Here is a 22523-nt window from a genome sequence, read left to right as displayed (position 1 = left end):
CTCTCCCCTCTCTCCCTCCCTCCCTCTCCCTCTCTCCCTCCCTCCCTCCCTCTCCCTCTCTCCCTCCCTCCCTCTCCCTCTCTCCCTCCCTCTCCCTCTCTCCCTCCCTCTCCCTCTCTCTCCTCCCTCTCCCTCTCTCCCTCTCTCCCTCTCCCTCCCACCCCTCCCCCCTCCCTCCCTCCCCCTCCCTCCCCCTCCCCCCCCCTCCCCCCCCCTCCCTCCCCCCCTCCCCCTCCCTCCCCCTCCCCCCCCCTTCCCCCTCCCCCTCCCTCCCCCTCCCCCCCTCCCCCTCCTCCCCCTCCCCCCCTCCCCCTCCCTCCCCTCCCCCCCTCCCCCTCCCCCCCATCCCCCCCTCCCCCTCCCCCCCATCCCCCCTCCCCCTCCTCCCCCCCTCCCCCTCCCCCTCCTCCCCCCCTCCCTCCCCCACTCCCCTCCCTCCCCTCCCCCTCCCCTCCCCCCCCTCCCCTCCCCCCTTCCCTCCCCCCCTCCCCCCCTCCCTCCCTCCCCTCCCTCCCTCTCCCCCTCCCCCCCCCCCCCTCCCCCTCCCCCCCCTCCCCCCTCCCTCCCCCTCCCTCCCTCTCCCTCCCTCCCCCTCCCTCCCTCTCCCTCCCTCTCCTCCCTCCCTCTCCTCCCCCTCCCTCCCTCCCCCTCCCTCCCCCTCCTTCTCCCTCCCCCTCCCTCCCCCTCCCTCCCTCCCCCTCCCCTCCCCCTCCCTCCCTCCCTCTCCTCCCCCTCTCTCTCCCCTCCCTCTCCCTCTCTCCCTCCTCCCGCTCCCTCTCTCCCTCCCTCTCCCTCCCTCCCTCTCTCTCTCTCCCTCCCTCCCTCTCCCCTCTCTCCCTCTCTCCCTCCCTCCCTCTCCCTCCCAACCCCTCCCCCTCCCAACCCCTCCCCCCCCCTCCCCCTCCCTCCCCCTCCCTCCCCCTCCCCCTCCCCCCCTCCCCCCTCCCCCCCCCTCCCCTCCCCCCCTCCCCTCCCTCCCCTCCCCCTCCCCTCCCCCCTTCCCTCCCCCCCTCCCCCCCCTCCCTCCCCTCCCCCCCTCCCTCCCCCCCCTCCCTCCCTCCCCCCCTCCCCCCCCTCCCCTCCCCCCTTCCCTCCCCCCCTCCCTCCCCCCTCCCTCCCTCCCCCCCCTCCTCCCTCTCCCCCTCCCCCCTCCCTCCCTCCCCCTCCCTCCCTCTCCCTCCCTCCCTCTCCCTCCCTCCCCCTCCCTCTCCCTCCCTCTCCCTCTCTCCCTCCCTCTCCCTCCCTCTCCCTCCCCCTCCCTCTCCCTCCCCCTCCCTCCCTCCCCCCCCCTCCCTCCCCCTCCCTCCCCCTCCCTCCCTCTCCCTCCCTCTCCCTCCCTCCCTCCCTCCCTCCCGGTGACAGTCAGTCGAAGGCTGACAGCAGGTTCCGGGCGACCTCGCCCCATCCGCCCGGCTCCCGGGACGGTCGGACGAGCAGCGCCGACAGGGACGGAGGGGGAGAGCGGGCGGCCGGAGCATGGAGGCGGCGGTGATCGGGGATGCGGCTTGTGAGCCTCTGCGGTGACCCCGTCAGGCTGGGGGGAGGGAGGAGCGAGCGCCCGGGGGAGCGCGGGTTCCCGGGCGGGGTGGGAACCGTGGGGTAATCAACCTGTTTTATTCACTCCGGCTGGGTTTGTTCGGCCTGACGTCTGCAGCAGGAATGTGGCTCATAGCACGTCTTCGATATGGATACAGTGTGGAGGGAGCCTCACCCTGTGTCTGACCCCGGGAGTGTGTGATGGGACGGTGCGGAGGGAGCTTCACCCTGTGTCTGACCCCGGGAGTGTGTGACGGGGACGGTGCGGGAGGGAGCTTCACCCTGTGTCTGACCCCGGGAGTGTGTGACGGGGACGGTGCGGAGGGAGCCTCACCCTGTGTCTGACCCCGGGAGTGTGTGACGGGACGGTGCGGGAGGGAGCCTCACCCTGTGTCTGACCCCGGGAGTGTGTGACGGGACGGTGTGGAGGGAGCTTCACCCTGTGTCTGACCCCGGGAGTGTGTGACGGGACGGTGATGGAGGGAGCTTCACCCTGTGTCTGACCCCGGGAGTGTGTGATGGGACGGTGCGGAGGGAGCTTCACCCTGTGTCTGACCCGGGAGTGTGTGACGGGACGGTTCGGAGGGAGCTTCACCCTGTGTCTGACCCGGGAGTGTGTGACGGGACGGTGCAGAGGGAGCTTCACCCTGTGTCTGACCCCGGGAGTGTGTGACGGGACGGCGCGGAGGGAGCTTCACCCTGTGTCTGACCCCGGGAGTGTGTGACGGGACGGTGCGGAGGGAGCCTCACCCTGTGTCTGACCCCGGGAGTGTGTGACGGGACGGTGTGGAGGGAGCTTCACCCTGTGTCTGACCCCGGGAGTGTGTGACGGGACGGTGCAGGAGGGAGCTTCACCCTGTGTCTGACCCCGGGAGTGTGTGACGGGACGGTGCGGAGGGAGCTTCACCCTGTGTCTGACCCCGGGAGTGTGTGACGGGACGGTGTGGAGGGAGCCTCACCCTGTGTCTGACCCCGGGAGTGTGTGACGGGACGGTGTGGAGGGAGCTTCACCCTGTGTCTGACCCCGGGAGTGTGTGACGGGACGGTGCAGAGGGAGCCTCACCCTGTGTCTGACCCCGGGAGTGTGTGACGGGACGATGTAGGGGGATTGTCCACCTGTACTGAAGGGGTGTACTTTGCCTGGACTGCAGTGTTACACTCAGAGCAGAAGCTACACCAAGCCGCCAGGGTCAATGACGTAGTGACCATCAGGCAGCTGATCCTGGGCAAGGTGGACATCAATGCCAGGAACTCGGTGAGTGAACGGCTGCTGTGGCAGGTACCCGGTCTCTGGAGCCACAAGGCAGCAGCTTTGCCTGCTGCATCACTGGGCCAGCTGAAGACCATGGGCGTGGGTTTGAGGAGGGATATGAGGGGAAGAGAGGTGTTTGGGTGACCTCAGTGAGAGGGAGGATATGGGGAGGGTTAGTAACGAGGGGGGGATCGGTAAATGGGGGAGATGAGAGGTCAGCGGGTGGGATATGAAGTGGGGGCTGCTTGTGTGGGGGGAACGAGACTTGGTCAGTGGTTGAGTGAACCGGGAGATTAGGGAGGTCAGTGGGATGGGTAAAGTGGGGCTGAGGAATGGCAAACCGCAGTTATTCAGATAAGTGCGAGGTGTTACATTTGGGAAGACAAACCAGGGTCAGACTTTCACAGTGAATGGTCGAGCCCTGGGGAGTGTTGTAGAACAGTGGGACCCAGGACTACAGGTACATTGTTCCTGAAAGTGGTGTTGCATTTAGACAGGGCAGTGAAGAAGGCTTTTGGCACTCTGGCCTTCATCAGTCAGGGCACTGAGTGCAGAAGTTGGGACGTTATGGTGCAGTTGGACAAGATGTTGGTGAGGCCGCACTTGGAGTACTGTATTCAGTTTTGGTCACCCTGCTGTAGGAAAGATACCATTAAGCTGGAAAGAGTGAAGAGGGAGATTCACGAGGACGTTGCTGGGACTTGAGGGACTGAGTTATGGAGAGAAGTTGGGACTTTATTCACTGGAGTGCAGGAGAATGAGGGGTGATCTAATAGAGGCGTGGAAAATCATGAGGGCCACGGATAGGGTGCATGCCCACAGTCTGTTTCTCGGCATTGGGGAACCAAGAACTAGAGGGCACAGGTTTAAGGTGAGAGGGGAGAGATTTAATGGGAACCTGAGGGGCAACCTTTTCACGCAGAGGGTGGTCCATATATGGAACAAGCTGCCAGAGGAAGTGGTTGAGACGGGTACATTAGAAGTTACTTGGACAGACATGGATGGGGAAAGGTTTAGAGGGATACGGGCCAAACGCGGGCAAGTGGGATTGGCTCAGATGGACATCTTGGTCGCATGGACCAGTTGGGCTGAAGGGCCTGTTTTCCGTGCTGTACGTTGGGTACCACCTGAAGTGTGGGGTGGGTGTGGCTGAGAGGGTGGGTGTTACGGGGGAGTGGGTGGGTGAGTCGGTGGTTTGGACACTGGTGGGGGGGTTGGTCACCTTTGGCGATCGTGGTGAAGTCTCTTGTTACCACCACCCACCCCCTTCTCTCGCCCCCTCCCTAGGCGAATCGCACGGCCCTGCACTGGGCGGCCATCGGCGGACACGAGGAGACGGCAAACCTCCTGCTGGAGCACAACGCGCTGGTGGACCGCTGAGGATAAGGTGAGGGTCACCACCCACACGCGCTTTGCCCGGCTGGCACCGGGGCCTCAGGGCAGCGGCTCTGCCAGAAGTTCCCCCAACCCCCCGGCCGTCTCCTCCGGGTACCGGTCCCTCCCGCCTGCCTCACGCCGTTCTCCACCTCTTCCCTTCAGTCTGGAATGACGCCGGTTCTACACGCAGCCAGCCATGGACACCTGAAGCTCCTCCAGATGCTGGTCAAGGCTGGGGCAACCGTGATGGCCAGGAACAGGGTAACATCCCCCTCGGGGGGCTGGTTGCAACCAGCTGGGGGAGGGGGCTCACTGAGGGAGGGTGTGAGGGAGGGGGATTAACGTCAGTGGGGATACAGTCAGTGACACGGGGCGCTGGGGAGAGGGGTCACTGGGACAGTGTGAGGGAGGGGGATTAATGTCAGTGGGGATACAGTCAGTGACACGGGGCGCTGGGGGGAGGGGGGTCACTGGGACGGTGTGAGGGAGGGGGATTAATGTCAGTGGGGATACAGTCAGTGACACGGGGCGCTGGGGGAGGGGGTCACTGGGACGGTGTGAGGGAGGGGGATTAATGTCAGTGGGGATACAGTCAGTGACACGGCGCTGGGGCTGTGGAGAAGGGAGTGTTGATCTGATGGGATCTTTCTCTGTATCCCTGCAGCTGGGGCAGACCTTGTTCCACTGTGCTGCCCAGCGAGGACACCTCGGAATTATCCGCTATGCTGTGGAGGATCTGGAGGGGATCCCAGTTGATGATCCGGACCAGGTGTGGGTCACAGCGTCACTCGCACGCATGCTGGACTGATCCGTATCCCGAGATCCCTCCCCCCACCTCTGCCGGGGAGATCGCTCCCTCCTGTCCCTGGGGAGCTCCCCCATCCTTCCCTCCTGTCTCTGGGGAGCTCCCTCATTCTTCCCTCCTGTCCCCGGGGAGCTCCTTCAACCCCTCCTGTCCCCAGGGAGATCCCTTGACCCCTCCTGTCCCCAGGGAGCTCCCTCATCCCTCCCTCCTGTCCCCAGGGAGCTCCTTCAACCCCTCCTGTCCCCAGGGAGATCCCTTGACCCCTCCTGTCCCCAGGGAGCTCCCTCATCCCTCCCTCCTGTCCCCAGGGAGCTCCTTCAACCCCTCCTGTCCCCAGGGAGCTCCCTCATCCCTCCCTCCTGTCCCCAGGGAGCTCCCTCATCCCTCCCTCCTGGTCCCCAGGGAGCTCCTTCAACCCCTCCTGTCCCCAGGAGATCCCTTGAACACCCTCCTGTCCCCAGGGAGCTCCCTCATCCCTCCCTCCTGTCCCTGGGAGCTCCCTCATCCCTCCTGCCTGTTCCAGGGAGCACCCTCATCCCTGCTTCCCATACCTAGAGCTCCCTCTAACCCCTCCCGTTACCCCCACCCTCCGCTCATGGGATCTTACTTTGCAGAGCGGGAAGACGCCTCTCATGTTGGCTGCTGTGAACGGGTGCTCGGACGTGCTGACCTACCTCCACAGCCTGGGCTGCGATCTCCAGACCATCGACAAGGTACGTGGAGCTCGGGACCGGCTCGCGCTGTCCGCTCACTGAGGAGGGAGCCCCTGCTAACCACGTCTCGCCTGCGTTCCTTCCACCAGGAGTCCAACAACGCCCTGCACCTGGCATCGGGACGGGGTCACGCTGAGCTGTTGGGGTACCTGATGCACGGGATTCACTCCGACGCACACAACCAGGTCAGTCCCTGCTCCCGCTGTCTGTGTGGAGTTTGCACGTTCTCCCTGTGACGCTGTGGATCAAGGTTCATGGGGAGACGGCAGGAGAAAGTGGTTAAGAACAAAAAAAAAATCAGCCCTGATCGAATGCTGGAGCAGACGATGGGCTGAATGGACTAACTCTGCTCCTGTATCCTGTGGTCTATCACCCTCTGGGGTAGAGAACTGCAGAGGTCGAGAGGGTTGAGAGCTTCAAGTTCCTAGGAGTGAACATCACCAGTAGCCTGTCCTGGTCCAACCACGTAGACTCCACGGCCAAGAAAGCTCACCAGCGCCTCTGCTTCCTCAGGAGGCTTAAAGAAATTCGGCATGTCCCCTTTGATCCCCACCAATTTTTATCAATGCACCATAGAAAGCATCCTATCTGGATGCATCATGGCTTGATACGGCAACTGCTCTGCCCAGGACCACAAGAAACTGCAGAGAGTTGTGGACACAGCCCAGCGCATCACGAACACCAACCTCCCCTCCTTGGACTCTGTCTATACTTCCCGCTGCCTCAGTAAAGCAGTCGACATATCAAAGACCCCTCCCACCAGGGACATTCTCTCTTCTCCCCCCTCCCATCGAAAAGCCTGAAAGCACGAACCACCAGGCTCAAGTACAGCTTTTATCCCGCTGTTATGAGACTATTGAACGGTTCCCTAGCATGACTAGATGGACTCTTGACCTCACAATCTACCTCGTCGTGGCCCTTGCACCTTATTGTCTGCCTGCACTGCACTTTCTCTGTAACTGGAACACTTTATTCTGCATTATTGTTTTCCCTTGTACTACCTCGATGCACTGATGTGATGAAATGATCTGTATGGACGGCATGCAAAGCAAAGTTTCTCACTGTGCCTCAGTACATGTGACAATGATAAACCAATTTACCAATTTTGATTTACCGCCCTCTGTGAGAAGTTCCCACACTGAGCCCCAATCTCAACACTTGCTGAACACTCTCCCACTCGTGCAAACATCACATCTACCCTGCACTGTCCCTTCCAGATCTGAGATGTCTCAGTAAGATCTTCCCCTCATCCTCCTGAGAATACAGATCCAATTCCTTCAGCAGCTGGTGACAGCTGGATTAGCCCAGACTACCTCCAAGGCATATCTTGCTTAAGTAAAGGTTCTGAAAGATTTAAAGGGGATCTGAGGGGCAAGTTTTTCACTGGGTGTGTGGAACAAGCTGCCAGAGGAAGTGGTAGAGATGGGTACGGTTACATGTTTAAAAGATATTAGACAGGTGCAGGGATAGGAAAGGGTAAGATAAGATCTCCTTATCAGTCACATGTATGTGGAAACACACAGTGAAATGCATCTTCTGTGTAGAGTGGTTCTGGGGCAGCCCCCAAGTGTCGCCACACTTCCGGCGCCAACATAGCGTGCCCGCAACTTCCTAACCTGTACGTCTTTGGAATGTGGGAGGAAACCGGAGCACCCGGAGGAAACCCACGCAGACACGGGGGGGAGAACGTACAAGCTCCTGACAGACAGCGGCCGGAATTGAACCCGGGTCACTGGCGCTGTAATAGCGTTACGCTACCGCTACAACTACTGTGCCTGCCCTAGGGGTATGGGCCAAACGCGGGCAAATGGGACTAGCTCAGGGAGGGACGAGTTGGGCCCTGCGGTATTTTACTCTGACGGTATAACACTGTGCACAGTATTGAGTCAGGACTTGTTCACTGAAGGGGAAATCAAATAACTGCAGATGTTGGAAAATCTGAAATGAAAATCTGAAATAAAATCAGGGAAATGCTGGAAACACTCAGCAGGTCAGGCAGCGTCTGTGGAGGCAGGAACAGGAAACGTTCCGGTCTGTGACCGCGACCCTGCGTCCGAACTGGTAAAGGGAGGAAACGAATGAGCTTTGAGTTGCAGAGAAGGTGGGGAGGACAGCGGGAATATCTCCGGTGGGGGGAGACCAAGATATAGAGTGCGGAAGGCTGCAGTGTGTCTGGGCAGAAGGTGAGGGGCTTCACTGGACTGGTGCAGGAGTGACAGACCAGTGGGTCAGGATGGCAGTGGGAGGGGGAATTCATGGGTTCCATCTGTCCCTCCCTCCCTCCCTCCCTCCCTCCCTCCCTCCCTCCCTCTCTTAAAAAATTAACTTGTCTCTCTGTCTCTGTGCCTCTCTCTTTCTCTCTATATATATCTCTCTTTATCCCTCTCTCTCTCTCTATCCTCCCCACTCTCCATCCCCTCTCTGTATCCCCTCTCCCTCTCTCCCCCCGTCTCTCCCCCCTCCCCCCCTCTATTCCCCCCTTCTATCCCTCTATATGGAGGTTGTTGGGGCCGGGGGGGGCTGTCAGTGGGGGTTGGAGGGTCGGGGAGGCTGGTGGGGGGTCAGGGGCGGGGGGGGACGGTGGGGGTCAGGGGGTCGAGGTGGGGGGGGAAGCCGTTCAGGTGGCGGACGTTGACGGATGTGTGTTGCATCTCCCCCGGCCCAGGACGGACTCACGGCGCTGCACTCCTCGCCGCCCGGTGCCGGGCAACTTCGACTGCGTGAGGGCGCTGCTGGGCAACGGCTGCCAGGTCAATGTGGCTCAGCTCTGTGAGTGGGGAAGGGGATTGGGGGGGCGGGGACCGTGGGCTGGGGGTGTGAGTGCACGGCGGGGGAGGGAGAGAGCAGGGTTGGGAGCGGCAGGGCTGGTGTAATGGTGGGTACGGGTGTGCACGGCTGCCCCCTTGCGTGTAACATTGGTGTGTGCGTGCGCGTGTGCGTGTGTGTGCACACATGCATGTGCATCGAAGGCAGGGCGTGTGCACCGGTGTGCATCCGTGAACAGGAACAAGTGTGCAGTGATTGATCCCCAGCTCCACCTTAACCGCTCCCCAGAACAGATCCAAATTTAACAGGACCCCTGGGAACAGGAAATGCCTCCGACTGGATCCCAGGGGACAAGATCCCTCCTCTCACTGGATCCCAGGGGACGAGATCCCTCCTCTCACTGCATCCCAGGGGACGAGATCCCTCCTCTCACTGGATCCTTGCAAGTGAGATCCAGACTGTATCTGTTCCACTGTTAAATATCTCCCCTCTCTGGTGGGATCCTGACTGTGTGTCTGTGTGAGGAAGCGCCCTACCCTAATGACAGTGTTGGGGATTGGTGGGTTGAGGAGGGGGGGGGGGGGGGGGGGGGGGGGGGTGAAGCGCCGGCTGACCCCCCAGGTTCATTTCTTCCCGACAAACACCGAACTCCTGCTTGGTCCCCCCACAGCTGAACCTCAACCCCTGCACTTCTCCATCAGTCAGGGGCATCAGGACGTCTGCCACCGTCCTGTTACAAGAGGGGATCGACGTGAACGCCACAGGTAACAAGGTGAGTCCGGAGCCCTGTTGGTGTCCCATGCGGACCCCTGCAATGCCCTCCCTGACAGTGGTAAAGAGCAGCCCAGAGGCCACGTCACCCCCCAGGAGGGCGTCTGGTGCCTTGCACTTTGGGAGGTCAAATGTAAGGGGAAAGCTCACAGTCAGTGGCAGGACCTTTCACAGCGCTGGTGTACTGAGGGATCCAAGTCCACAGCTCCCTAGAGTGTGGCCACATGTGTAGACAGGGCGGTAAACAAGGCATACAGCATGCTTGCCTTCATCGGTTCGGGCTTCGAGTCGGGAAGTCCACGTTGCAGCTGTATAAAACCTTGGTTCAGCCGCACCCGGAGTGTTGCGTGCAGTTCGGGTCGCCCCATTGCAGGAAGGATGCGGGGGCTTTGGAGAGGGTGCAGAGGAGGTTCACCAGGATGCTGCCTGGATTAGAGAACATGAGCTATGAGGAGAGGTCGGACAAACTTGGGTTGTTTTCTCTGGAGTGTCGAAGGCTGAGGGGAGACCTGATAGAGGTTTATAAAATTATGAGAGGCAGAGATAGAGTCGACAGTCAGAATCTGTTCCCCAGGGTAGAAATGTCGAACACTAGAGGGCATGGGTTTAAGGTGAGGGGGGGAGCTTGAAAGGAGATGTGTGGGTCAAGTTTTTTTACACAGAGAGCGGTGGGTGCCTGGAACGGGCTGCCCGGGGTGGGGGTGGAGGCAGATACGATAGGGGGTTTTAGAGGCTCTTAGACACATGAATGTTGCAGCGAGTGGAGGGATGTGGACCACGTGCAGGCAGAAGAGATTTAGTTTAATTCAGCACCGTGTTCAGCACAGACATGGTGGGGCCGAACGGCCTGTTCCTGTGCCGTACTGGTCTACGTTCTGTGTACCGGAGGACTCCCGTTTTGTCAGAGGCTCCCCTGCACAGACTCTCCCACCATTCGGACCCTGGACCAAGAGCTGGAACCCCAGTTCCCTCCGTCAGTGCCCCCCAACTGTTCCATGACGCAGGGCTGCGTTCACCCTGCAACCCGTCCGATTTCCCTCCCAGACCTGGGAGCAGGAGCAGCCGAATGCCTGCAGTGAGATCCAGGTTCAAACCCCACAGCCAGATAAACAGGGAGGCTGTGAAACTGAATAGAAGGAGTTAATCAGCAGGGAGGGGTTTAGAAGGAGGGGGGTTACCCAGTCCCAGAGCTATGGCATCTGGAACTTACCTCAGAACAGCCGCCGGCTTTGTTGGGAGAGTAACTGTGCAATCTCATCCGCAGGATCCCTGCCTCCATCTTGCTGTGAAACACAACTTCCCCCCGCTGTTCCAGTGCCTGATTGCTGCCGGCTGTGATGTCAACATCTGTGACCATGTAGGTTTTCCGTGGGAGTACGAGCTGACGGCGCGCTGGGATATACCACCCGAGGGCTGCCTCACCGGGGGAGGTGGGGTCGACTGGCTTCGTGTTCACTGGAACTGTGGGGCGGCCCTGTGGCCCAGTGGGTAGAGACGCCGCCTCACGGTTCCAGAGACCCGGGTTCGATCCTGACCTCGGGCGCTGTGTGTGTGCGTGTGCGCGTGTGTGTGTGCATGGTGTGTGCATGTGTATGGAGTTTGCATGTTCTCCCCGTGACCACGTCCCCAATGACGTGCGGGGTCGGGGTGGTTTAATTGCCCGCTGTAACTCGCCCCCTCCCAGTGGGTGAAGTCCCAGGGCAGTGGATGGGAGTGTTAGGGGGGGCAGCCAGGGGTCGGTGTAGGGGTCTCGGAGACACCGGAGTCCGGAACCTGGGGTAGGAACGGCAGGTCGAGCAGCCTCCATGGAGGGAGAGAGGAACTGTCGACGTTTCAGTCTCAGGACCAGGAGGGGGAGACGGGGGCCGGTAGGTGATTGGTGGACCACGGGGAGGTGGGTGGAAGCGGGTGGGGGTGGGAGGGGTGGATTTGGGAGACAAGAGGCCGTGAAGGATGAAGTGTTGGAGGTGGAGGCTCAGAGGGTGGACGGTGAGGACTACAGGGAGCTTGATCTGTTCTGTGTGGAGGGAGATGGCATGAGAGAGGAGACGTCCAGTTTATTGTCATCTGCACAAGTCCGTGTGTGCACGGGGGCAGTGAAAAACTTACTTGCAGCAGCATCACAGGCACAGAGCATCAGAAAAGCAGCATTCACAAGAAAAACACAAATTATACACAACTTCTACGAGAAAGAACAGAATTAAAACAAAAAAAATGTCCATTGTAGTGCAAAGTGTTCCCAGCGTTGCTGTACTGAGGTGGTGATTAGGGTTGTTCCGGTCGGTTCAAGAACGGAATGGTTGAAGGGAAGTAGCTGTTCCTGAACCTGGTGGTGTGGGGACTTCAGGTTTCTGTACCTCCTGCCCGATGGGAGCTGTGAGAAGATGGCACGGCCCGGATTTGATGACGGACACCCAACATTAAAGCTGCAGGGGCTGATTCCCCAAGTGCACAAACATCCTGACTTATCAATCGTTCAAATCTTCCTGTGACCATGTTTGATGTGCTGAGTGACGACGTCGGTCTGGTCCGCTATCTTCCTTCAGCTCGGACACAATGGTGTAAAATAACTTCACCTGAGCTGCCTGGTTTGATGTAGGCCAATTAACAGAATCGATTGTCTTGCACTTGGCTGATACATGTGAAAACATCTCACAGTCGCTTCACAAACCGGATCTCATGAGCAGCCAACTCCCTGCCATGGGCCAGCAGCTTCTGCTCTGTGGACGGTGCTGGTTGTTTACAAAGCTGGTCCTTTTAACTTCAAACTAATTACTGCTTGCAGTTCACATTAAGAACTGAAGATTGGTCCTTGTTTGAATTAATATCTGCTGTATCCACTTAATTCCATAACTCCTGAAGCCCCAGCAGTGTTCAGTTCTGGTCGCCCTGCTATAGGAAAGATGCCATTAAGCTGGAAAGAGTGAAGAGGGGATTTACGAGGATGTTTAACCTGGAAAAGTGTGAAGTAACACACCTTGGGAGATCGAATTTGAAGGCAGAACACAAGGTTAATGGCAGGACTCTTAGCAGTGTGGAGGAACAGAGGGACCTTGGGGTCCGTGTCCATAGATCCCTCAAGGTTGCCGTGCAGGTCGATAGGGTTGTTAAGAAGGCGTATGGAGTGTTGGCCTTCATTATCAGTATTGGCATTTATTAGTACTGGTGGTTGGGGCATGGAATGTGCTGCCTGGGGCGGTGGTGGTGGCAGGTACATTGGTCAAGTTCAAGAGATTGCTAGATAAGCACATAGAGGAATTTAAAATAGAGGGATATGTGGGAGGAAGGGGTTAGATATTCTTAGGTGAGGTTTAAAGGTCAGCACAACATGGTGGGCCAAAGGGCTTGTATTGTGCTGTACTGTTCTATGGTTCTATGGTATTATTGTCACTTGTGCCGAGGTACAGTGAAAAACTTGTCTTGCAAACCGATCATACAGGTCAATTCATTACACAGTGCAGTTACGTTGAGGTAGTACAGGTAAAGACAATAACAGAGTGCAGAGTAAAGTGTCACAGCTACAGAGAAATGCATTGCAGGTAGACAATAAGATGCAAGGTCATAACAAGGTAGATTGTGAGGCAATGAGTCCATCTCATTGTATGAGGGAATGGTTCAATAGTCTTATCACCGTGGGATAGAAGCTGTCCTTGAGCCTGGTGGTATGTGCCCTCAGGCTCCTGTACCTTCTGTCTGATGGGAGGGGGGAGAAGAGAGAATGACCTGGGTTATTGAGTTCAAGAGCCGCGAGGTGATGTTGCAGCTCTATAGAACTCTGGTTAGACCACACTTGGAGTATGGTGTTCAGTTCTGGTCGCCTCATTATAGGAAGGATGTGGAAGCTTTAGCGAGGGTGCAGAGGAGATTTACCAGGCTGCTGAGGATAAGCTGAGCAAGCTGGGGCTTTTCTCTTTGGAGCACTGGAGGATGAGAGGTGACTTGATAGAGGTGTACAGGATGATAAGAGGCATAGATCGAGTGGACAGTCAGAGACTTTTTCCCAGGGCGAAAAAGGCTAACGCGAGGGGGCATAATTTTAAGGTGATTGGAGGAAGGTACAAGGAGGATGTCAGAGGTAAGTTTTTTTACACAGAGAGTGGTGGGTGCGTGGAACGCACTGCCTGCAGAGGTTGTGGGGGCAGATACATTGGGGACATTTAAGAGACTCTTAGATAGACACATGGATTATAGAGAAATGGGGGGCTATGTGGGAGGGAAGGGTTAGATAGATCTTAGAGCAGGATAAAATGTCAGCACAACATTGTGGGCCGAAGGGCCTGGACTGTGCTGTACTATGTTCTATGATTCCCTGAACCTTTCTCACTCGATTGGGTAAACTGTACCTCCAGGGTGTTGTGATTGGGACAGGAGCAAAAGCATTTGAGGCCCATAAGGAGGAACACGCACTAAACATGGAAGACTGCAAGCCATAGGGGAAGACAGGCCATTCAGCCCATCATCTGCTCTCCCTCTCAATCCTTTTGTCTCTCGTCTTCTCCCTGTAACTCTTAAACCACCTCCCCTCACCAATCCAGAACCTATCAATCTCTGCCTTAAATACACCCAGTGACTTGGCCTCCACCGCCCTCTGTGGCAACAGATCCCACAAATTCACCGCCCTCTGGCTGAGGAAATTCCTCCTCATCTCAGTTCTAAAGGAATGTCCCTTTATTCTGAGACCGTGCCCTCGGATCCTGGACTCTCCCACTGATGGAAACATCCTCTCGACGTCCACTCTATCCAGGCCTTTCGGTATCCGGTGGGTTTCAATGAGAATCCCCCCTCATCCTTCTGAACCCCATCGAGTACAGGCCCAGAGACAAATCTCCTGGTACAGAGAGAGAGAGAGAGAGAGAGAGAGAGAGATACACACACACACACACACTCGGAGCAGCTCGGTGAGGGAGGTGTGGGGGGAAGAGCAGGACTGGTGGTAAACTCTAACACAGTATCAGTGCGACCTCCCTGCTCTGCTGTTCTCAGCCTCACTGACACCTTCTAACTCGCCGGGAGTACACAGGTCTACAAGATGCATGCCTGAAAATGCACACCTGCAAAGCACATGCCTGCCATGCTTGAGCCTGCAATACGCATGTCTGGGATGCATGTGCCTGCAATATGCATGCCTGCAGTGTATGTCCTTGCAATGCACATGGCTTCAATACGCGTGCCTGCAATATGTGTGCCTGCAGTGCATGTGGCTTCAATACGCATGCCTGCAATGAATGTGCCTGCAATACGCATGCCTGCAGTGCATGTGCTTGCGATGTGCGTGGCTTCAATACGCATGCCTGCAATGAATGTGCCTTTCAATACGCATGCCTGCAACACGCGTGCCTGCAGTGCATGTGCTTGCGATGTGCATGGCTTCAATACGCATGCCTGCAATGCATGTGCCTGTAATACACGTGCCTGCAATACACGTGCCTGCAATACACAATTCAAAGCAGAAAGCACTGGAAACACTCAGCAGGTCAGGCAGCGCTGAGGCAGAGAGAAACAGGTAACATTTCAGGTTGGTGTCTTTCTTAAAACTGGAAAGTTTGGAAGGGGAGCGGTGGGGGAAGGACGGGGATTCTGTGACTGGGCACAGAGCAGGACAGAGGTGGGATGACGCACAAGGCACTGGCTGAGAGGGTGTGGGGGGTGGGAGAGGTTTGTCAACCCTTGGGGAGATGTAAGTGGAGCTGAGAGGGAGCGATGTACTGGAGGCCGTGAGGGACGGGAATGTGCAGCAGGGTGGGCAGCATCGGTGGCGCAGCGGGCAGAGCCGCTGCCTCACAGCCCCAGAGACCCGGGTTCGATCCCGACCTCCGGCGCTGTGTGTGTGTGTGGGGGGAGTTTGCACCTTCTCCCTGTGACTGTGTCAGCTTCCCCCAGGTGCTCCAGTTTCCTCCTGCACTGCACTCCAAAGGACTTGCGGGTAATCGGCTGCTGTAAATTGTGTAGAATCTGGGGGGAGCTGATGGGAATGTGGGAAGGCTTATTATAAATGGGTGGTTGATGTTCAGCACAGACTCAATGGGCTAAAGGGCCCGTTTCTGTGCTGTGTGAGTCCTTGACTGTAGGAGAACAGAACTGGTGTTATGTCAATACAACTGGCTAGCTCTTTCACGAACTGTAAAGGCTGGTTATCTGAATGTTGAGGGCTTGTAATATGCAACCCCGAAATACACGTCCCTGCAATGCATGTGTGTTTAATAAACGTTCCCACGGCGCAGTGGTTGCAAAGAGCAATTATGCGTTTATCCGCGCCCCGTTGATCTGCACTCCCCCCAACTCCCCCCCCCCCCGCCGACACAAGCCCCTGCGTCGCAAATGCTGAGGTCTCTGTCTTTGGTCCGCAGAGGAGGCAGAGCGCGCTGCACGTGGCAGTGGAGAGGCGCCAGCCGGCCGTGGTGGAGCAACTGCTGAGGGTCAACATCAATCTCCACCTTCAGGACCAGGTCAGGCACAACTCTGCTCCGGGCGCCCGGGCTCGTTGGCCACCCTGCCTGCCATCCCAGGCTCGTTGGCCACCCTGCCTGGGGTCCCAGGCTCGTTGGCCACCCTGCCTGGGGTCCCAGGCTCGTTGGCCACCCTGCCTGGGGTCCCAGGCTCGTTGGCCACCCTGCCTGGGGTCCCAGGCTCGTTGGCCACCCTGCCTGGGGTCCTGGGCATCCCGGGCTCTGGGATCTCCCTCCCCTCTCCACTGCCTCCCTGGCCCCAGCCTTTGGTACCCTAACGTGACCCAAGGGCTATGTGAATGGAGGTTGTTGTTGCCTTGGTTATTGGTGGCCCTGGGTGGGTGCAGAGGGACGTGCAGCCGAGATTGCTGGCCCACGGTACTCCTGCAGGCGCCAGCCCCCAACTCCCCAGAGAATTCCAGCTGCTTCCTTCCAAGTTGTCGGGACAAACTTTCTGGAGTTCCCTCGCACCCCCCCGGCTGGTTCCAGGGGTGGCTCGCCGGCGCCCTCTGGTGCCGCACTCGGGGAGGGGCTCGCCGGCGCCCTCTGGTGCCGCACTCGGGGAGGGGCTCGCCGGCGCCCTCTGGTGCCGCACTCGGGGAGGGGCTCGCCGGCGCCCTCTGGTGCCGCACTCGGGGAGGGGCTCGCCGGCGCCCTCTGGTGCCGCACTCGGGGAGGGCAGGGAGCAGCAGCTCAGATCCCGGGAATGGGCAGAGCTCAGGGGCTGGGGATTGGAGGAGCTGGGATTGAGGGTGAACATTTGTATGGAGTGTGCGTGTGTACACACACATCGCACGCACACTCACACACTCTCAAATGCGTCCACACACACACACACACACAATGTCTCACCTATCTCTCCTTAACTCTCGTCTCCAGTTACTGTGCTGGGGATGGGGAGGGTGCTGCCCGCCGGCCCCTGTGACCCTACCCCCCCCCCCCCCGTTCACCCGGTGAGCGCCCCGGTTACCCTCACCGCCTGTTGCCTCCGTGCGCAGTGACTCTGCGTCTCGCCCTACAGCAGGGGCGGACTGCGCTGGACCTCGCTGTCCGCAGCCAGCACGCTGCCCTGGCCGACATGATCATCAAGGCAGAGCGGTTCCACGCCCGCCGTCTGGTGAGCAGGGGACGGGGGCGAGGGAGGGGGCAGTTCTGCGGCAAGGAGCAACAGTCGGGGGGGAGGGAGCAGACGGAGGGTCCGTCAAAGGGACAACTGCTCACCTGGAGGGTAACGGGATCTCCCTCCTCGTTGCCCCTCCCTCCTCTGCCCCTCCCACGGCGCGGCGCTCCCTCCTCGCTGCCCCTCCCACAGCGCGGCGCTCCCTCCTCACCGCCCCTCCCGCGGCGCGGCGCTCCCTCCTCGCCGCCCCTCCCGCGGCGCGGCGCTCCCTCCTCACCGCCCCTCCCACAGCGCGGCGCTCCCTCCTCACCGCCCCTCCCGCGGCGCGGCGCTCCCTCCTCACCGTCCCTCCCGCGGCACGGAGCTCCCTCCTCTGCCCCTCCCAAGCTGCCTCCGGGTGACCAGTCCCCGTGTGTCGGACCCCGAGAGCCGACCGTGCTGGGAATCCCACCGAAACCGGCTGCTGTGCCTGTGTGACCGGGGACGGTGATTCTGGGCACTGGGCTTGGAGTGTGGGGCGGTTCTGGAGGTAAATCAGCCGGGGGTGGCCAAGGAGACATTGTCCTGTGGGGGGAGTGTTGGTGTCAGCAGACACTGCTGCCTCAGGCCCACAGCTGGGGGTACAGTCCCCTGATAATGGCTCAGAACGGGAGAAGCCTCTCCCTCCCTCTTCTCAGAGGTCTGTCCCTCGCCGCCGTGAGCCCAAGGCTGGGATTGGTGCAAAACGAGCTGGGAGGAACTCCGCGGGTCGGGGGAGGGAGGTGGGGGTCGGGCGGGGGAGGGTGTCGGGGGTCGGGTGAGGGGAGGGGGAGGGTCGGGGGTCGGGTGAGGGGAGGGGGAGGGTCAGGGGTCGGGTGTTGGGGGGAGGGAGTCGGGGGTTGGGCGGGGGAGGGGGGAGGTCAGGTTGGGAGGGGGGAGGGAGTCAGGGGTCGGGTGTCCAGCTCCTGACTTCCCCCCCCCACCTCCCCCAGGGTGCTGAGGCACAGGCGGAGGGCGGAGAGGGGCTGGACCTGTCCTACAGCCGCGTTCGGGACCTGACCAGGGTGCGGTCCGTGCTGTGGACTCTGGCCACCAGGCACCAGAAGCCGGGCCACTGGAAGAGACTGGCCCAGCACTGGAACTTCTCGGCCAAGCACATCAAGGCTCTGGAGAGCCAGTGGACAGGTGAGAGGTGGAGGGGAGGAGGAGAGGGGAGGGGGTTGGGTTGGAGGGGGGGGGGTCAGTGCTGAGGGGTGCTCACGCAGTCCACAACCATCGAGGCACAAGCCCTTTACAGCAGCTCAGGAGGCCCAGCGGCGCAGCGGGTACAGCCGCTGCCTCACAGCCCCAGAGACCCGGGTTCAATCCCAACCGCTGCTGCTCTGTGTGTGTGTGGAGTATCCACCTCCCTGTGACCGCGTGGGTTTCCCCCGGGGGCTCTGGTTCCCTCCCACGTCCCGACGGTGGATTAATTGCCCCCCTAGTCTGTGGGTGAGGGGTAGAATCTGGGGGAGGGGGGGTACAGTTACTGGAATGTGCGGAGAATAGTTAACAGGGAGAATGGGATATTTCCATGTCACTGGGCCCCTTCCTATCTCAGGAAGTATGGGTGAGAGACAGTGGGGAGAGGTACGGTGGGGAGAGGTTCACTGGGTCGATCCCCGGGTTGGAGGGTTGATGTCAGTTCGAGCAGGTCCGGTCAACACTCACTGGTGTGTAGGACGCAGTATGGGGAGAGACCTCAGAAATCGGAGGTGCTGAGGGGATTGGGAGTCCCAGTTCCGGATTCCCTCCAGGTTAACTTGCAGGTTGAGTCAGTAGTAAGGAAGGCAGATGCAGTGTTGGCATCCATTTCGAGAGGGCTAGAACAGAAAAGCAAGGATGTACTGCTGAGGCTTTACAAGATGTTGGTCGGACCACATTTGGAACATTGTGAGCGATTTTGGGCCCCGTATCTAAGGAAGGATGTGCTGGCGTTGGAGAGGATCTGGAGGAAGTTTATAAGAATGATCCCGGGAATGAAAGGGTTAACGTACGAGGAGCGTTTGACGTCTCTGGGCCTGAGCTCCATGGAGTTCAGGAGGATGACGGGGAATCTCATTGAAACCTCCCGGACACTGAAAGGCCTGGATAGAGCGGACGTGGAGAGGAAGTTTCCATCAGTGGGAGAGTCCGGGATCTGAGGGCACGGCCTCAGAATAAAGGGACGTCCCTTTAGAACTGAGATGAGGAGGAATTTCTTCAGCCAGAGGACGGTGAATCTGTGGGATCTGTTGCCACAGAGGGCTGTGGAGGCCAAGTCATTGGGTGTATTTAAGGCAGAGATTGATAGGTTCTGGATTGGTGGGGGGGGGGGGGGGTGGGGGCGGTTACAGAGTACAGGGAGAAGGCGGGACAGAATTGGGGCAAACAGTTCTTAACAGCAATCAAAATAGGAGCTGCAGGAGAAACTCAGGGGGCCGGGCAGCACCTGTGGAGGGGAACGGACGGTCGACGTTTCGGGTCACCTGAGCAGCAAGGTGTTGAAATGTTGCCGCTAAATTCGAGCCGAGGTTTTCCGGGACAAGCCCTCACCCGTCTGATCTGTTCCAAGGCAGCGACAGCTACAAGGAGCACGGCTACCGAATGTTACTCATCTGGCTGCACGGCGTCGCCAGCGCGGGCAGGCACCCCATCAAGGAACTGTACGAGAGCTTGGTGGAGATTGGAAGTCCTGACCTAGCAGGTGAACTGAGCCCACACTTCCCTGAGACACAGAATGTATAACAGCGCAGGAAGAGGCCAGTGTCTGTGCTGCTCTTCTGTGCTATTTATTTATCTCTGTAACTTATAGAAACGTAGAAAACCTATGGCACAATTCAGGCCCTTTGGCCTGCAAAGCTGTGCCGAACATGTCCCTACCTTAGAAATTACTAGGCTTACCCACAGCCCTCTATTTTTCTCAGCGCCATGTACCCATCCAACAGTCTTTTGAAAGACCCTATCGTATCCGCCTCCACCACCGTTGCCGGCAGCCCATTCCACGCACTCACCACTCTCTGAGTAAAAAACTTACCCCTGATATTTCCTCTGTACCTACTCCCCAGCACCTTAAACCCATGTCCTCTTGTGGCCACCATTTCAGCCCTGGGGAAAAGCCTCTGTGATGGGACAGTGCGGAGGGAGCTTCATCCTGTGTCTGACCCCGGGATTGTGTGACGGGACAGTGTGGAGGGAGCTTCTATCTGTGCCTCTCCTCATTTTATAAATTTCTATCAGGTCTTGAGAGCCTTTGCTTATCTTGATTTGCTTTTTCTTTCGCAACAGAGAAGGTGCGGCGGCAGGCGAATGCAGAGGGGGAATCGAGCAGGAGATGCGTGGTGGTGTGAGGGCAGTGTTCGGACTGTGCCTGCACTGTGGGATATTGGGCATGGGCCACAAAGTCTTCAGGAACTGGTTGATTGGTGGAAGGAAGCTCTGGTCAACGATTACATCCCAGACCATGGGACGATGTGACGTAGGCAAACGGTGTTGGTGAACGAGCACAGACCTGGCTGGGCGTCAGTTGTTCCTGCCAACTCCTGGATAATTTGTGAGGTCCCAACTGTTATAAATGGATTAAGGATTGTCGGAATTAGGAGAGGATGGATGGAAGTGTATCTATACGTGGCTACAAGTGAAGGTGAATCAACTCCATTACAATTCATTGTCCCTCCAGTGAGGATGAAGTCTCCTCTAACCTGCCCTTATTGCCTTGGGAGGGAGGGAGATTATTTCAGTACCTAACCCATGCTGCCCCGGGCTGTGAATGCTTGATGGGACGGTGCAGGAGTGTTCCAACCTGAGCTGTCCCTGCCCTGGGAATGCTTGAGAGGACAGTGTAGAGGGAGCTTCACTCTGTGTCTGACCCCGGGAGTGTGTGGTGGGACGGTGTGGAGGGAGCTTCACCCTGTGTCTGACCCCGGGAGTGTGTGATGGGACAGTGCAGAGGGAGCTTCACTGTGTCTGACCCCGGGAGTGTGTGATGGGACGGTGCGAAGGGAGCTTCACTCTGTGTCTGACCCCGGGAGTGTGTGATGGGACAGTGCAGAGGGAGCTTCACTGTGTCTGACCCCGGGAGTGTGTGATGGGACGGTGCGAAGGGAGCTTCACTCTGTGTCTGACCCCGGGAGTGTGTGATGGGACAGTGCAGAGGGAGCTTCACTGTGTCTGACCCCGGGAGTGTGTGATGGGACGGTGCGAAGGGAGCTTCACCCTGTGTCTGACCCCGGGAGTGTGTGATGGGACGGTGCGGAGGGAGCTTCACCCTGTGTCTGACCCCGGGAGTGTGTGATGGGACGGTGCGAAGGGAGCTTCACCCTGTGTCTGACCCCGGGAGTGTGTGATGGGACGGTGCGAAGGGAGCTTCACCCTGTGTCTGACCCCGGGAGTGTGTGGTGGGACGGCGTAGCGGGAGCTTGACACTGTGTCTCACCCTGGGAGTGTGTAATGGGACAGTGTAGAGGGAGATTTATTCTGTTTCAAAGGCCATGGTCTGGGAGGGATGATGGCATGGACGGGGTGTGTCCAGCACTACCTTTGTGCTTTTCGATAAACATTAAAGTGTGTCGCCATGGAGCTGGACTTGTGATGTGTGCGGTGGAGATCTTTCTGCTGGATTCCATGGATCCTGACACCGGTTCTGTTGGTGGTTTTGCAGCCTCCTATTTTAAAGGGCAGATTTACCGTTTGAGATGGGATGTGTGAGCTCTGATTTGCTTCAGATGGCGTTTTTGAAGTGATTTTTGGATTTGGGAGAGAAATCATCCAGTCTTAAGCCAATTCACTTCATGTGATATCAAGAAATGGCTGAAGGGCCATTTCATGTTAACATATGGGGCGACCTGTCCTGGGCCCAGCACACACAGATGCGATCACAAGGAAGGCGCGCCAGTGGCTTTACTTTCTTAGGAGGTCAAGGAGGTTCGGCTGGTCACCAAACACTCTTACAAACCTCTACAGATGTTACTGTTGAAAGTGTCCTGACTGGTCGCATCACGGTCTGGGACGGCAGTTCGAATGCGCAGGAATGTTAGAAGCTGCAGAGAGTCGTGGACTCTGCCCAATGCATCACGGGCACATCTCTCCCCACCATTGGGAGTATCTACAGGAGGTGCTGCCTCAAGAAGGCAACATCTATCTTCAAAGATCCCCACCATCCAGGCCGTGCCATCTTCTCACAGCTCCCATCGGGCTGGAGGTACAGAAGCCTGAAGTCCCCACACCACCAGGTTCAGGAACAGCTACTTCCCTTCAACCATTCGGTTCTTGAACCAACCGACACAACCCTAATCACTACAGTTTAGCAACACTACGGCCACTTTGATCACTTTGCACTAAAATGGACTTTTTTTTCTTTCGGATCGTGTTCTTTCTTGTAAAAAAAAGTGTATAATTTGTGTTTAATTTATTCCTTGTGAATGCTGCTCATCTGATGCTCTGTGCCTGTGATGCTGCTGCAAGTAAGTTTTTCACTGCACCTGTGCACACACGGACTTGTTCAAATGACAATAAACTCGACTTTGACTTTGGACTGCTGGACTGGACAACATCCCAGCTTTCAGGGGAGTGGGAACTGGGACCCCAGTGAGTTTAAGGGGTGTGGGAACCGGGACCCCTGGGAACTGAAGACCTACCCTCCAGAACTGTCCCAGGACAGTTACTACACCTGCTTACCAACACTCAAATTTGTGTTTGGGCAGGACCGCAGGTTGCCAGAGCTTGACTCAGCCCAGTTCCC

The 22523-nt window shown here is 58.3% G+C and overlaps 1 protein-coding gene across 1 annotated transcript; it reads left to right on the top strand.

The window, feature by feature from the left end:
• Positions 1–1358: 1358 nt before the first annotated feature.
• Positions 1359–22379, top strand: LOC127587403 (ankyrin repeat and death domain-containing protein 1A-like). The gene is made up of 14 exons (XM_052045702.1): positions 1359–1507; positions 2688–2791; positions 4076–4426; positions 4830–4934; positions 5585–5683; positions 5773–5868; positions 8349–8452; positions 9071–9221; positions 10485–10577; positions 15568–15666; positions 16688–16783; positions 17758–17950; positions 19359–19490; positions 20072–22379. Exons 3-14 carry the CDS (start codon positions 4334–4336, stop codon positions 20131–20133), a joined length of 1323 nt encoding a protein of 440 aa, XP_051901662.1. The 5' UTR covers positions 1359–1507; positions 2688–2791; positions 4076–4333; the 3' UTR covers positions 20134–22379.
• The last annotated feature ends 144 nt before the right edge of the window (positions 22380–22523 follow it).

Source organism: Pristis pectinata, chromosome 40, assembly GCF_009764475.1.
Source record: "Pristis pectinata isolate sPriPec2 chromosome 40, sPriPec2.1.pri, whole genome shotgun sequence".
Taxonomy (NCBI): Eukaryota; Metazoa; Chordata; class Chondrichthyes; order Rhinopristiformes; family Pristidae; genus Pristis; species Pristis pectinata.
Note: the sequence above shows the minus strand (reverse complement) of the source record. Positions and strands in the feature narration are given on the sequence as shown.

What these genes read in the sequence shown, in the direction of transcription:
- LOC127587403 (XM_052045702.1), top strand. Translation starts at nt 4,334, where the DNA reads ATGACGCCGGTTCTACACGCAGCCAGCCATGGACACCTGAAGCTCCTC. An exon ending in ATCTCCAGACCATCGACAAG is followed by an intron (nt 5,684 to 5,772) that starts GTACGTGGAGCT and finishes TCCTTCCACCAG; the next exon opens with GAGTCCAACAACGCCCTGCA. An exon ending in ATCTCCACCTTCAGGACCAG is followed by an intron (nt 15,667 to 16,687) that starts GTCAGGCACAAC and finishes CTCGCCCTACAG; the next exon opens with CAGGGGCGGACTGCGCTGGA.